The sequence below is a fragment of the Hypanus sabinus genome, chromosome 9, assembly GCF_030144855.1.
Source record: "Hypanus sabinus isolate sHypSab1 chromosome 9, sHypSab1.hap1, whole genome shotgun sequence".
NCBI classification, from domain to species: Eukaryota; Metazoa; Chordata; class Chondrichthyes; order Myliobatiformes; family Dasyatidae; genus Hypanus; species Hypanus sabinus.
Genome location: NC_082714.1, coordinates 22,817,972 through 22,834,043, shown reverse-complemented (window position 1 = coordinate 22,834,043; position 16,072 = coordinate 22,817,972). Strand labels below are relative to the sequence as shown.

The 16,072-nt window shown below is 40.9% G+C and overlaps 1 protein-coding gene across 1 annotated transcript in view; it reads left to right on the top strand.

Moving 5' to 3' along the window:
* Positions 1-11: 11 nt before the first annotated feature.
* The window catches only part of stub1 (STIP1 homology and U-Box containing protein 1), a 41,204-nt gene continuing 25,143 nt past the window's right edge, over positions 12-16,072 (top strand). Inside the window, exon 1 of the mRNA XM_059979242.1 lies at positions 12-402. Coding sequence (XP_059835225.1) covers positions 289-402 — 114 coding nt within the window. The 5' untranslated portion in view covers positions 12-288. The remainder of the gene's footprint in view (positions 403-16,072) is intronic.

Here is a 16,072-nt window from a genome sequence, read left to right as displayed (position 1 = left end):
GTGCTGCTGTTTACGTGCGTTCTGTACACAAACGGCCCCGGTTGCTTTCGAGCCCTTTCCGGCAACTCTGGGGACCGGACCGTGCCGGGGACCGAGGTCACTGCACCCCGGCTTCCGTTTCGGTAAACCTCGGGGAGCCGGTCGCTAGAGGCACGTCCGGCTGGGTGGGCAAGCTCGAACTTTGGCTTGGGCCCGCTGCACGGTGTCGGAGTGTCTGTCCACTGCTTCAGGACGCCGGCTTGTCTCCGCGCCTGTGTGGTCGAGCCACCGGGGATCCGGAGGGACAGCATGTCCGGAAGCCCAGAGAAGAGCCTTACTGCCCAAGAGCTGAAGGAGCAAGGGAATCGCCTCTTCCTCGGTAGGAAGTATCAAGAAGCCGCGGCCTCCTACAGCAAGGCCATAGTGAGTATCTCAACTGGAGTCGGGGGGCAGAAGCGGCAAGGAGCCCGGCCTCAGTTCAGTCGGACTCCCCAATTCCAACTAAAGATATCTCAGAAATATCTTCCACCCTGTTGTTCATTGTGCTTTGTCATTCCTGGCTGTGGAATTGGGAACTAGTGGCTATCAGAACAAAACTGCAATTGTTCATGTGACTTGCTCGGTGTTAATATTGTGGCAGTTTTTATAGCTTTATTCTATTACCGCATTCAGTATTGCTGCGACATAAGCCAGATTTTGATGTGGATTTAGTCGACGAAATATAGAAGAGTAAATTTCTATCTATATGTATTTGTGTGTGTGTGTGTATATATATGTGATTGTCTATATATAGTGTGTGTGTATATATATATATATATATATATATATACACACACACACACACACACACACACAGAGGTAGTGTATGTGTATAGTGCGCATATAGCGATATGAGTTAAGTTACACCTGGTGAATATATAATGGTAATATTAAGGTGTCTTGAACTTGTTGCATAATTGTAAAGGTCATGATAGTAATTATTTAATTCTGAAGATCAACATTAACTGTATGTTGGAATTCTGAAATCATAAGTTGGTTTATAAAGTTATATGGTTCATAGTTGTTTTAACCCGTAACAGTATTTGTTCCACAAACTTGCATTATACTGCAAGACTGAAATATGTCTTTTTAAGTGAGACTTTACTAACTTTATAATTTGTGGAGTTGGTTCACACTAGTAATGTAAAAAGACTGATACGTTTTGCAAGATTTCATTTCTGTAGAATGTAAAACAGTAGAGCACAGGAAAAGGCCCATGATGTCTGCAGCAATGTGAATTCACAATTAGCTGGGTGTAATTTATATCTCTCCATCAATTGCATGTGGCTGTCCAAGTGCCCCTTAAATGCTGTTATTACATCTTCCACCGCTTTCCTTGGCTATGCATTCCAGGCTGCCACCACTCTCTGAGTGGGGGGAGAAAATTGCCTAGCAAATCTCCTTGAAACTTACCTTAATTTCCACCTTGCGACAGAGAGTGATGACCCACCATGTCTATGTCTGGTCATAATCTATATTCTTCTGACAGTTCACTCTTGGTCTCTGACACTCCAAACAAAACAATCCAAGTTTGTCCTTTATCTCCATCTAGTTAATACTAAATTGTGTTGAGCTGTTATTCTGCCCAGTCCCTTGGACCTGCACCTGGACCATAGGCCTCTGTACCCCTCCCATCCATGTACCTATTCAAATTTCTCTTAAATGTTGAAACCAAAGCTACATCCACCACTGTGAAATGCAAATTAAAGGCAAGTCATAGAAAACTACAGCACAGAAACAGACCCTTCAGCCCATCTAGTCCATGCTGAACCATTTAAACTGCCTACTCCCATCGACCTGCACCAGAACCATAGCCCTCCATCCATCCAAGCTTCTTTTAAATGTTGACATCGAGCTTGCATGCATCACTTGTGCTGGCAGCTCATTCCATACGCTCAACATCATCTGAGTGAAGAAATTTCTCCATGTTCCCCTTAACCATTTCACCTTTCACCCTTAACTCATGACCTTGAGTTGTAGTCTCACTCAACCTGAGTGAAAAAGGCCTGCTTGCATTTACCTTATCTACATCCATCATAATTTTGTATATCTCTATTAAATCTCCCTTCTTTCAGCTATGCTGTAGGAAATAAAGTCCTAACCTATTCAGCCTTTCCCAATAACTCAGATCCCCAAGTCTTGACAATATCCTTGTAAATTTTCTCTGCACTCTTTCAATCTTATTGACATCTTTCCTATAGGCAGGTGACTAAAATGGCACACATTTCTATAAATTAGAACTGCAGCATCTTAACCAACTTCAACATAACATCCCAACTCCTGTACTCAGTACATTGATTTCTGAAAGCGAACATGCCAAAGGCTTTCTTTACAACCCTGTCTACGTATGATGCCACTTTCAATGACCTATTGATCTGTATTCCCAGACCTGCCTGTTCTACCGCACTCCTCCGTGGCCTCCTGCTCACTGTGCAAGTCCTACTCTGGTTGGTCCACCCCAAGTGCAATACCTTACAGTTGTCTGCATTAAATTTCATCTGCCATTTTTCAGCTGCTCCAGATCCAGCTGCAAACTTTAGCAGTCTACTTCACTGTTTGTTACGCTCTCAATCTTGGTGTCATCTGCAAATTTGTTAATCCATTTTATCATATTATCATCCAGAATATTGACAGAGATAACAAACAGCAACAGACTCCGCACTGATCCATGTGGCAGACCATGAAACACAGGCCTCGGTTTGGAGAAGCAACCATTTACTGCCACTCTCTGGCTTCTCCTGCAAAGTCAATGTCTAATCCAATCTGCTACCTCTTTTTGAATGACAAGGCACTGAATCTTCTTGACCAACCTCCCATGCAGGACCTTTTAAAGGCCTTGCTAAAATCCACATAGAGAACATCCACTGTTTTTCCTTCATCAACTTTCTTGGTACTTTCCTTGAAAAACCCTGTAAAATTTGTGAGGCATGACCTATTATGCACAAAGCCATGTTGACGATTCCTACAACACATACAAAATGCTGGTGGACGCAGCAGGTCAGGTAGCTTCTCCCTATAGATGCTGCTTGACCTCCTGCATTCCACCAGCATTTTGTGTGTGTTGCTTGAGTTTCTAGCATCTGCAGATTTCCTCGTGTTTAACTATCCCTAATCAGTCCCTGTCTAGTATGTGGTCCCTTAGAATGCCTTCCAATACCTTACCCACTACTGATGTCAGGCTCATTAGCCTATAATTTCCTGGGTTGTTCTTGGAGTCTTCCTTAAACATCCTCTCGCACCTCAGCCATGGCTAAAGACATTTTAAATATCTCTGCTAGGGCCCTTGTAATTTCTAAACTTGTCTCTCACAGGGTCTGAGGGAACACCTTGTCAGGCCCTGGGGATTTATTCACCCTAATTTGCCTCAAAACAGCAAACACCTTCTCTGTAATCTATATGTGGTTCATGACCTCACTGCAGCTTTGCTTCAGTTCTATAGACTCTGTGTCTGCCTCACAAGGAAATACAAGTGCAAAACAATCCATTTACGATCTCCCCCAACTCTTGACTCCATGCGTAGGTGACCACTCTGATCTTTCAGATGACCAATTCTGTTCCTTGCTATCATTTTGCTCTTGATACATCTGTAGAAGCCTTTGGGATTCTCCTACACCTTGTTTACTAGAACAACCTCCTACCTTTTAACCCTCCTGATTCTCTTACATTTCTTGTACTCCTTAAGTACTTCATTTGCTCCTTCCTACCAATACCTGCTGTGCACTCTTTTTCTCTACCAGCGCCTCAATTTCTCTCATAAACCAAGGTTCCCAAAAACTGTTATCCTTGCCTTTTATTGTAACAGGAACATACAAACTTTACTCTCAAAATTTAAACTTTTTAAGGCCTGCCACTTCCCAAGTACTCCTTTGGCAGAAAGCTTCCTGTCTCGATCCATACTTGCCAGATGCTTTCTGATACCATCAAGATTGGCCCTTCTCCAATTTAGAATCTCAACCCAAATACCAGAGCTATCCTTCTCCATAATTAACCCGAAACTAATGATCACTAAATGCAAAGTGTTCCCCTATGCTTTACCAAAGTGTCACTTGCCCTGCCTCATTCCCTAATAGGAGATTAGTGTCACACTAGGGGATAGGGGAATCAAGGGATATGGGGACAAGGCAGGAACCGGGTATTGATAGTAGATGATCAGCCATGATCTCAGAATGGCGGTGCAGGCTCGAAGGGCCGAATGGTCTACTTCTGCGTCTATTGTCTATTGTCACTGTCTCTAGTTCGGACCTCTATGTACTGATTAAAGCAACTTTCTTGAACATATTTTACAAGCACTTTCCCATCCATCCCTTTTACAGTATGGGAGTCCCAGTCAATATGTGGAAAGTTAAAGTCTCCCACTATTACAACCTTATGTTTCTTGAAACAGTCTGCGATTTCTCTACAGATTTGCTCCTCTAAATCTTGTAGACAGTTGGGTGGTCTGTAATATAACTATTAACATTGTCAACCCCTCCTTAAGCCTCCGTTCTACCCATATTGCCTCAGTAGATCAGCTCTCTAGTCTGTCCTGTTTGAGCACTGCAGTGACATTTTTTTCCTGCCATCCCAACCATTTCCTCATCTGAAACAACAGTCCTCTGGAACACTGAGCTGCCAGGCCTGCAACCGTCTCACTAATGGCTAACGTGTCATAATTCTATGTTTCCTCTTACATTTGACCTCCCAAAGTACATTTATTTGGATTAAACTCGATCTGTCAGTTCTCTGCCCATATTTGCAATTGATCTAGATCCTGCAATATCTTTTGACAATCTTCTTCACTATCCACAGCTTCCCAATTTTCATGCAAACTTACTAATTAGCTCAGTTTCATTTTTGTCTAGTTCATTTATTTGTTTATTATATATCACAACACCAGAGGTCTCAGTACTGAATCCTGTAGAACATCACTGGTCACAGACCTTCAGTTGTAAACCCTCTTTCTTCTGTGTCTAACCCAATATTGAATCCAATCTAACAAGTCTCTGTGGATCCTATTTGTGTTATTCTTCTAGATCAGCCTATTATTATTTTTGAACAATTCCCACTGGTCATATATGGATTTACCTTTAAAAAAAACAGCTGTTCCCTATCTATCATCCCTAGCTCTTACCTAGTACAGTTGTAATTAGCCTCCCCTTAATTTAGCACTTTCCTCCAAGGTCCAGTCTTATTTTTTTCCACGACTGTCTGAACAGTGAGATTTGTAATCACAGTAAGAGCACAAAATGCTCTTCCATTGATATTCTATTCACCAGGTTTGCCTCATTTCCCAGTACAAGGTCTGCTGTAGTCAGACCCTTTATGGGTTGGATTATTGTCATTCTGTTTCAAGAAACCTTCCTGGATCCATTTAACAAATCCTGCCTCATCTAAGCCTCTAACACTCATGAAGTTTCAGTTAATACAGAGAAAATTAAAGTCACAATTTACAGCATCACTGTTGTTTTCACATCGTTCCATAATCTGCCTGCATATTTGCTCCACTATCTCCCTTGGGCTATGGAGGATTACATTACAACCACATCAGAATGATTGCAGTTTCTTATTCTTAAACTATACTGATTGTCTCACTAGATGGTCCCTCAAGGATGTCTGCTCAAAATGCAGCTGTGACATGCACCCTAGCCCCCCACCTCTTTTAAATCTTTCTTTACCGCGTTGGAAACTCCTAAACCCTGGAACGTTGAGCTGCCACTTCTGCCTTTTTCTTAACCAAGCCTCTGTAATGGCCACAGCATTATAGTTCTAACCAGCAAACCTGCCTCTTGAGTTCATCTGCCTTTCCCATAACGCATCTTGCGTTGAAAAAAGTACAATTTAATCTCTCAGTCTAAAGGAACTGAAATCTGTTGCATAGCAGCAGGTGATATAGACAGCTTGGTGGAATGGACAGTTAGCTGGCACTTGAAATTTAATAGTGAGAAATGCAAAGATTTAGATTATATTAGGAAATATAATAAATAATATAAATTATAGCCATAGTTCCAAAAGGAATATAAGAACAAAGGGTCATCAATGGCAAGGCAGTTTAAGAAAATGGTTTCAAGAAATGATATACTGAGTTTTATAAATATGGATTTAGTGAAAAGAACAAGAAAATCATGATAAAACACTGGTTTGGCTGCTCAGGGACATTGTATCCACTTCTATTACTTTTTAGGAAATATGTACTGTCCAGAGAGGATGCAAAATAAATTTTAAAAATTAAAAAAAATCTCAGGAATGAGGGACCTGTGTGGATTGACTAGTGAAATGGGATTTTTTTTCTGTTAGTCAAAAGTAATACAGCTCAGAAATCGGAATTGCACCCACCTCCAGAGCATTCCGACCCGTTACGCTAATCCCATCGAGGATGATCTCTGTGTAGAATTGACCATTATGATCTGGGGAAGATGGAACTGTACCAACTGCTGCAAGAAGTACATCCTCTGTTATGAAGGCTCTCCCGGAGAAATAATGATCCCTAGGAAGCTGAATGTTGAAATGGTGCTAACTGTGGTGTTGTTGGTGAGTGTGTGGAGAGGAGACTCACTTGTCCTGAAGCTGATATGCATCATGGTTTTGAGGGCAGTGGGCTCCAAGTTATTGTTATTGCACCAGAACACTATCTTGTTTACTTCTTGGTAGTACTTGGTTTGTGGCCTCTGGTGACTTGTCAGTGGTGTCATCCATGGACTTTATGGATCACTGAAGACACAGTCATTGGTATAGAGGCAAAATAGGAAAGGAGAGAGAAGACAAACCCGTGGTGCGCCAATGCTTAGTGAACGGGGTGTGAAGATGTGCTTGCCTAGTTTCTCACACAGCCTCCTGTCAGTGAGGAAGTTTATTATCCTCCTGCAGATGGGAGCTGGTATGTTAAGTTTGGAGGGCTCTTGTAGAAGCTCAAGGATGATGGTATTGAAGGCTGAACTGAAATCAGCAAAGAAAATCCTGACGTGTACTAGGGGAGATAAAGCATTGCAGAATGAAGTCAAGACCAGATGTTAATGGCATCATCTACAGATCTATAGGCAAACTGCAGCAGATCTTGAAAATTTTGAGTTATGAATTTGAGAAATGGCTTGATTAGCCTCTCAAAATCGTTGACTCATATGACTGCAACTGGTATTGGCCCATGGCATAATAAAGGTTGAGAACCCCTGAGTTAAGTGATTTTTGATTTTTTTTCAGAGACTGGAACAATAACAGATTTCATGAAATGTGCTGGAACAGTGAGTGCATAGTCTGAGAAACTGATTGAAAATGTCTGAAAAGACTAGACAGCTGGTTAGTGTAGCGTTTAAGTAAGAGGCAGGGGAGACAGTCAGGGCCAGTAACCTTCTTGATATTTTGCTTCCTGAACAGCTTCTTCAACCTTCGCTTCCTTTACAGCAAAGGTGTGAGGCATTGGTGATGGTCTGGTTGACTGGGCACTAGTGGGGAGCTTTGAAGTGTGATCGGTGAGTCAAATCTGCAGTAGAATTCATTTAACTGGTTTGGAAGGAGGGAGTCATCGGTTCAGGGGTCCCTTCTCTTTGTAGTTGGCAATGGTCTGAAGTGATGCTAAAAAGTTTCTGACCCCTTTAGAATTTTTCTCTATTTCTGCATAAATATGATCTAAAATGTGATTAGATAGTCATGTAAGTGATAAAACTAGAGAACCCAATTAACTAAATAACACAAACAATTATATTCATTTATTTATTTATTGAGAATTTTGGAAAAAAAGTATGTCAACCTTTGCTTTCAGTTACTGGTATGTCTTGCTTGCATAGCAATAACTTCAACCAAACATTTCCAGTAACTGTTGATCAATCCTGCACATGAGCTTGGAGGAATTTTAGACCATTCCTCCAAACAAAACTCTTCCAGTTCATCAATATTTCTGGATGCCTTGCATGAACACCACTCTTCAGGTCATGGCATTGCATCTCAATTGGGTTAACATCTGTACTCTGACTTGGCCATTTCAAAACACTATTTTTTTTCTTGTTAAACTATTCTGCTGTTGATTTACTCTTGAGTTTCAGATCATTGTCTTGTTGCATCACCCAACTTCTATTAATCTTCAGGTGACAGTACGCTACCTTTATATTCTCCTGTAAAATGTCCTGATACAATTTTGGATTCTTTGCTCCTGCAGTAATTGCAAGCTATCCAAGCCCTGAGGCAGCAAAGCAGCCCCAAACCATGATGCTTCTTCCACCAAGCTTCACAGTTGAGATGAGGTTTTGGTGTTGGTGTCTAGTGCCCTTTTTCCATGAAACATAGTGTGCATTTCTGCCCAAAAGTTAAACTTTTGTCTCATTTGTCCACAGAATTTTGTCTCGGAAGCATTCTGGAACATCCACATGGTCTTTGCAAACTGGAGACGTGCAGCAAAGATTGTTTTTAGAGGGCAGTGGTTTCCTATGTGTTGTCCTTCCATGAGCACCATTCTTGTTCAGTGTTTTCTTCTAGTGGACGCATGAACAGAGACTTTAGCAAGTTCTGGAGATATCTGCAGGCCCTTTGCTGTTACCCCGGGTTCTTTTTCACCACTTTCAGCATTGCACATTGTGCTCTTGGTGTGATTTTAGCAAGACATCCACTTCAAGGAAGAGTAGCTACAGTACTGAATTTCTTCCTTTGGGGACAATTTCTCTTATTGAGGACTGATGAAAATTCAGGTCTTTAGAAATGCTTTTGTAGCCTCTTCCAGCTTCATGCATCCTTACAATTCTTATAAGGTCCTCTGAAAGTTGTTTTGATCAGGGCATGGTACACCTAAACAGATCATTCTTGAGAAGAGCAGGCTCTGTCAGTAGATGACTTTGTGTATCTTTTTTAAAGGTCAGGGCAACTCTGCAACCCACTGTTCCAATTTCATCTCATTCCTGACTCCAAATAACTTTTGTAGAAGGCATTACCCCAGAGGTTCACATACTTTTTTGAACCTAATTGTGATTGTTTATCAGTACAGATGAGAAAAAATACAATTGTTTGTGTTTCGTGTTCAATATTCTGTTGTTCAATGTTCAATATTATGTGTTTCATAATATGTGTTTAGGCAGATTGTGTTTGTCTATTATTGTGACTGGTGACAATCAGACCACATTTTATGAGTACCGTAAATTCCGGACTATAAGCCGCTACTTTTTTCCCACGCTTTGAACACTGCGGCATCACTGCAGCCTATACTACGGTGCGGCTAAAGCATGTTTCTTTTCTCATGCCGCCAAAAACATTTTGCCTCGTAACAGTAGACCAATAAAATCGATGAGTAGTTCACAGAGGTCCAATGAAATTGTACGATAAATCAAGCGCACTTTCACAATTAAATTATTGTAAATCAGTCATTTGTACTCACCCTCATCAACATGGAAAACACTCGAAGAAAAGCATATGATGCAACTTTTAAGTTAAAGGCGATCAATCTGGCGGTTGAAGAAGGAAATCGAGCTGCTGCACATAATCTTGGCATAAGTGAATCGATGGTGAGACGGTGGAGACGCTAGCATGAAGAACTGAGTCAATGCAAAAAGACGACAAAAGCTTTCAGAGGTAATCATAGCAGATGGCCCGAACTTGAAAACTTTCTTGAAGACTGGGTTAACACACAGAGAGCAGGCGGCCGCGGTGATTCCACCGTGCAGATCAGACTGAAGGCTAAAGCAATCGCCACCAAAATGAAAATCGAAGATTTTAGAGGTGGGCCATCGTGGTGTTTTAGATTTATGAGACAAAAAGGCCTGTCCGTCAGGGTACGCACGACTCTGTCAGCAGCTCCCTTCCCACCACGAGGAAAAACTTGCTAACTTCCGCACATTCACTCAAACAAAGATAGCGGAGAATTCCATCGGGCCAGATGATATCATAAATATGGATGAAGTACCTTTGACGTTTGACCTGCCTCTCACTCGGACTGTTAATAAAAAAGGTGACTCGTCCATCACACTGAAAACAAGTGGCCATGAGAGAACGCATTTTACTTGTGTTCTGAGCTGCACAGCATCCGGACTAAAGCTTCCACCGATGGTGATTTTTAAGCGGCTGACAATGAAAGTTCAGTGAAAGCTGCCATCAAGAGTACAAGCTCAATTCCAGCTGTGATTCCTGGGGGCACCACGAAGTATTTGCAGCCACTGGACATCAGCGTGAACTGGGCATTTAAAGTGGCGCTGCGTGTTGAGTGGGAGGCTTGGATGACGAGCGGCGAGAAATCCTTTACCAAAACAGGACGCATGCGAAGAGCATCTTTAACTCAAGTCTGCCAGTGGATCCTAAATGCATGGAGCCGTGTCACAACATCCACCATCACCAACGGGTTTCGAAAGGCTGGACTGCTGCGTGATGAAGAGGACCACGTGCGCTCAAGTGAGAGCGACAACAAAGAGACTGAAGTGAGTGACGAGATCCTGAGGTTGTTCAATTCGGACACTGAAGAAGAGGACTTTGATGGTTTTAGTGCGCAGGAGGAAGATGAAGAAGGCGATCAATAACTTTTCCTGGTAGGCTGCAGTATATATATTTTTTTTACCAGTCGTTAGGAGATATTGGAATGTTGTTCGTGCACTGTTCAGTAAAAAAGTATACACAACGTAATTTGTGTGTTACCGATACGTATGTATACTTAAAAGTAGCTGTGTTACAGGCACTGTTCGAAAAAAAGCATTTGCAATATGTATTTGTTTATGTTACCATACGGATTTAATTAAAAGTTTATCTTTCTGTATAAATTACAACATTAATTGAGTGATTACAGTTGAACATGAAACAAAAATATGAAGCAGTATGCCACCCAATTCTTGATAATTAAAACTATATTAAGTGTATAATTTATCCCAAGTTAGCAGGATTAAGGAGCAGAAGCAATTGAATTGAAGTGATTGGTAAAAGAACCATAGCTATTGTGGGTAAAGTGGGTCTGGGGTTAGGTGTGATGAAAAAGGATTCAACTTTAGCATTGAAAGATAAACATCTGAAATGAAATAGTTTGCAGGAGAGGGTAAAGGAGTGGCAGTAGCTGGATATAGAGCTGGAATGATATACATTCATGGGCCAAATAGCTTTCTTCAGTGCTGTAGCAATTCTGTAAGTCTGTGATTTTCAGAATCATCGATACGGTTTTTGACAAATCTTTTGCTTAAGTAAATATTTATTGCATACTTTTTCATAAGTACTACATGTTCGTAGCATCAACAGTTCATTTTTTGAAATCACTGTCTCTTTAAAAATGATAACTAATAATTTCATAATTAGAGCGGATAGAATAACAATCCATTTAATGAGTGTTTTATATGGAGCTTCTCCATTGCCACTCATTAGGTTATACTTGAAGATACTTGAAGATCTTCTAGTGCCTTTAGTTTCTCTCATTTGCACACAATATCACAGTATGATGATAGATAATTCAAGTTCAAAGTAAATTTATTATCAAAGTGCATGTATCTTTCTGTTTCTGTCTTTCTGTTTCCTCCTGATCACATGAGAATGCAGCAACCTCTCAGGGGTTTTTATGATCCAAAGTCAATTTTACATGAAGAATTTTGAGTATTACAGAACTACTCCATCAGCGAGCTGTTCGTTGATCGGAGTAGCTGAACTGGTGTTAACTGCTGATCTGGTTGGGATGTTAGAGGAGCCGGTTTGGGTTCAGAGGAGCTGACCTGGCTGCAGACCATGTCACTGCCTGCTACTTGGAAGCATCGAAGTTGATGCCTGAAGGTGGTGTGCAGTATAACTATGGGAGATTGTCTCAGACATTTCACTTGCAATCGCAAGACTCTGTTGGACAGTGAAAATGTAAGTTGCCGCAGACCTGTTATCCTTGTCTGATGGCACGACAGGTTGTAACGGGCAAGGCCTTGGAACATCAGGCTTGCCTGCTGCTGCAGACCAAGTGAGAAGATGCAGAAGTGTTACAGCATGGCGTCTGTGGTTGGCTGGGGTCCAGCCTCTCCAGTTGGTGCTGCCCTCTCATGTTCGAGCAGTGGAATGACAGGCTGGATTGCACGTGTCTGTGCACTGCTGGGAGATTGCTATTGATTGCTGGGCATTGTCGCTTGGGGTCTTAGACTATACAGTTGGAAGAAAAAGTTTGTAAACCCTTTGCAATTACCTGGTTTTCTGCATTAATTACTCAAAATGTGGTCTGATCTTCATCTAAGTCACGATAATAAGTGAACACAATCTGCCTGAACTAATAACACACAAATAATTGTACTTTTCATTTCTTCGTTTATTGCACATATTGTTTAATCATTCACAGTCCAGGTTGGAAAAAGCTTGTGAACCCTTGTATTTAGGACCTCCTTTAGCAGCAATAATCTCCACGAATGTTTCATGTAACTGAAGACCAGACTTGCATAAAGGCGAAGAGGAGTTTTAGATCATTCCCCAATTTAAAAAAAACTTTGAGCTCATCAACATTTCTGGGATACCTTGTATGAACAGCCCTCGTCAGGTCATGCCACAGCATCTCAATTGGGTTAAAGTCTGGATTCTGATTCGACCATTCCAAAACACAAATTTTCTTCTTTTTAAGCATTCTGTTGTTGATCTACTCTTGTGTTTCGGATCATTGTCTTGTTGCGTTATCCAGCTTCTATTAAGCTTCAGGTGACAGACCCTGTCATTCTCCTGCAAAGTGTCTTGATAGAATTTTGAATTCATTTTTCCCTCAACAATTGCAAGCTGTCCAGGCTTGAGGCAGCAAAGGAACCCCAAACTGTGATGGTGTGCAGTGCCCTTTCTCCTCCAAACATTTTTGCCTGAAAGTTCAACTTCTGTCTTTTCTGTCTCCAGAACAATGTCCCAGAAGTGTTGTGGAACATCCAGGTGGTTTTTGCAAACTTGAGACATGTAATGTTTTTTTGGAGAGTAGTGGTTTCTTTCATGGTGTTCTTCCATGAACACCATTCTCGTTCAGTGTTTTTCTTCTAGTGGACTCATTAACAAAGACTTTGGCAAGTTCTGCAGATTTCCGCTGTTACCCCTGGGTTCTTTTTCACCTCCTTCAGCAATGCATGTTGTGCTCTTGATGTGATATTTGCAGGAAGCCCATTCCTAGGGAGAGTAGTAATAATAATGAATTTCCTACACCTGAAGACAATTTCTGTTACTGTGGACTGATGAACACTCGGATCTTTAGAAATGCATTTGTACCCTTTTCCAGCTTCCTGCATCTCTACAGTTCTTCTAAGGTCCTCTGAAAGTTGTTTTGATGGAGGCATGGTGTACATAAACAGATCATTCTTGAGAAGAGCAGGCTCTGTCAGTAAACTGACTTGGTGTGTCTTTTTTATCGGGCAGAGCACCTCTACAACCCACATGTCTAATCTCATCTCATTGATTGGAATACCTGACTCCAAATAGCTTTTGTAGAAGCATTACCCCAGAGGTTGACATACTTTTTTGAACCAAGACTGATTGTTTAAATGGTGTACTCAGTATTGATTGGAAGTAGTACAATTGTTTGTGTGTTATTAGTTTAGTCAGATTGTGTTTGTCTATTATTGTGACTGATGAAGATCAGATTACATTCTATGAGTAATTAATGCAGAAAACCAGGTTATTGCAAAAGGTTCACAAACTTTTTCAACTGTATCGTTTTTTTGAGTGAATATCCTTATTTGCTTGCTATTTAGAATTATGTTAGTTGCTATTTTGAATGTATGCTTCCTTCTTTGAATGTTTTGTACCTTAGCCCTAGAGGAACACTGTCTTGTTCAACTGTATCTATATATGGTTGAATGATAATTAAACTTGATTTGATTTGAAAATATGAAAATTTTTTGACATTTGTAGGTCAGGAAGGAACTGAATTTTTGAGTGTCCCTGTTACAGGTGGAAATCAACAAACAGTAATTTGCTCAGTGTCAAAATAGTTACAGTGGACTGGAGGACAGGATAGAAATTGTTCCAGTTAGAATGCTTTCTATGTTACTAACCAACCTGATATACGGGATAGAAATGGGTTCAGTTAGAATGCTTTCAATGTTGCTAACCTGCCCGGTTACAGACCATTGGCTGCCTTATTAACATTTGCAGAACCTATCGATCTCATTGGATATGTTGCTTTTGAGTATTGCGTACACTATCAAAAGCAATTATATCAAATATCAACACTGAGATGCTTTTTTTTAACCTTTATAACTTGAACTAGACACCATTACCAAACATATATTGACCAGCCGGCAGTGACTTGGCAGCAAGGTTTTCTGCGGTAGTTTACATTAGCCATTTTGGAGGCTGTAAGTGTGCCTCTAAATATATTACTGGGATTTTTGTTTGACAAAGACCTGAATGTCAACAGAATGAAAAGAGATTTCGTTAACAGGCTGATCAACTGTGTTCACATTAGAGCTATTTGTGAACTGACTGGTCTATTCCTGACCCTTGTGTTCCTAAACAGATAAATTAAAAAAGTATGCAGATGATATTGTTGATAATCCTGTGCCTGAAGCTCTTCCAGATTATTTCGTTTATGGATAAGTTTTTTTTCATTTTGGTATAAGAACTGTCATTTACTCTTCTCCTTGGTTCTTGTTCCAAAACTGTATTATCTAAGCAGAGGCTGCTCTGATAATGTGCCCCCCTGAGATCTGTCCTAAAATGAACCATGAAATATCAAAGTTCAAATTAAATTTATTAGCAAAGTACACATGTGGTCACCATCCATGACCCTGAGTCACAGTAAATACAAACAATAGAATCAATGAAAAACTTCACACAACAAAGACAGATAATGAACTATGCAATACAAAAATAGGGGAAAAAACCCCAAAATATTAATAAATAAATAAAGCTGGCCGTGGCATCAGAACAAGACTTTGCGGCGAATGGTCCCGAGTTCGAATCCAGCTGGCTCCATGCACATTTTCCATCTGTACTGGGTTGAGCCTTGAGCTAGCAACTCGGCCTCATTTAAAAAAAAATATCAGCCTAATGCTATGGAAATGGCAAAACGCCGCCCAATGTGCTACAAGGCGTGAAAAACAACAGCAAATAAATAAATGAATAAGCAATAAATATGGAGACCATGAGTTGTAGAGTCCATTAAAATGACTCTGTTGGTTGTTGAATCAGTTCAGTGCAAGGGATGAGTGAAGTTAAGTGATTAATTATAAAGTTAAGCAGTAAAGTTCAAACATCACCACTTTAGGTAATTGTGCAAGGAAGTTATTTGCTACTATTTTAAAAAGTAGAAGTACTTTGAGAAGGTTCAAAGGTTCATTTTATTGTCAAAATATGCATGTAGAATACAGCTCTGGTGTTTGTCTTCTCCAGACAGCCATGAAATATAGAAAGACCATGGGTGCTGATGAACGAAAAGACATCAACTCCCCTGGCATGAAAAAGAAAAGAAACAAAACTTGCAGATACTAAAATCCCCCCTCTTGCAGAAAGAAAACAGTGACAATAACAATCCCCACCCCCTCACTCACAGAAAAGAACAGCGACAGCAGCATCGAAACCCCCAACCACCCCCTCTCACACAAAAATTTAACAGATCACCCACCTGCCAAACTGCACAAGAAAGAAAACACCAAAAAACTGAAGGAAACCAATATACCATCCAAAAATCACATAGATCTCAGAATAACAACACACACAAAATGCTGGTGGAATACAGCAGGCCAGGCAGCATCTATAGTGAGAAGCGCTGTCGACGTTTCGGGCCAAGACCCTTCGTCAGGACTCAAATAATATTGGGCACGTCATTTTGTCAGGATTGAAAGAGAACAGCCTTCGAACTCGATCCTTCCATAAAGAGTGACTGCCGTCCAGGATCCCAGCAGCACCAGTCCAGTTGCTGACCTTCGTCACCCCAGAAGCTGTCCCAGAAACTAAACTTTTATTGCTTTATGTGTGAGTCATGATTCAGTTGAAAACTCCTTGCTCATGAGTCAGAAGTCTCATTGATTCGGTTTCCACTCGGGATGTCTAAGGACCAAAATCCAAATTGGGATTCCAGTAGTATCGGCAGTCCTTCGCTACAGCTGAGGTGTTAACTCCACGTCAGTTCATTCTCTTTTGGCTCATTTTAAAGACTCAATTGCACTTGTTGGCCTGACCAATATATCTCCCT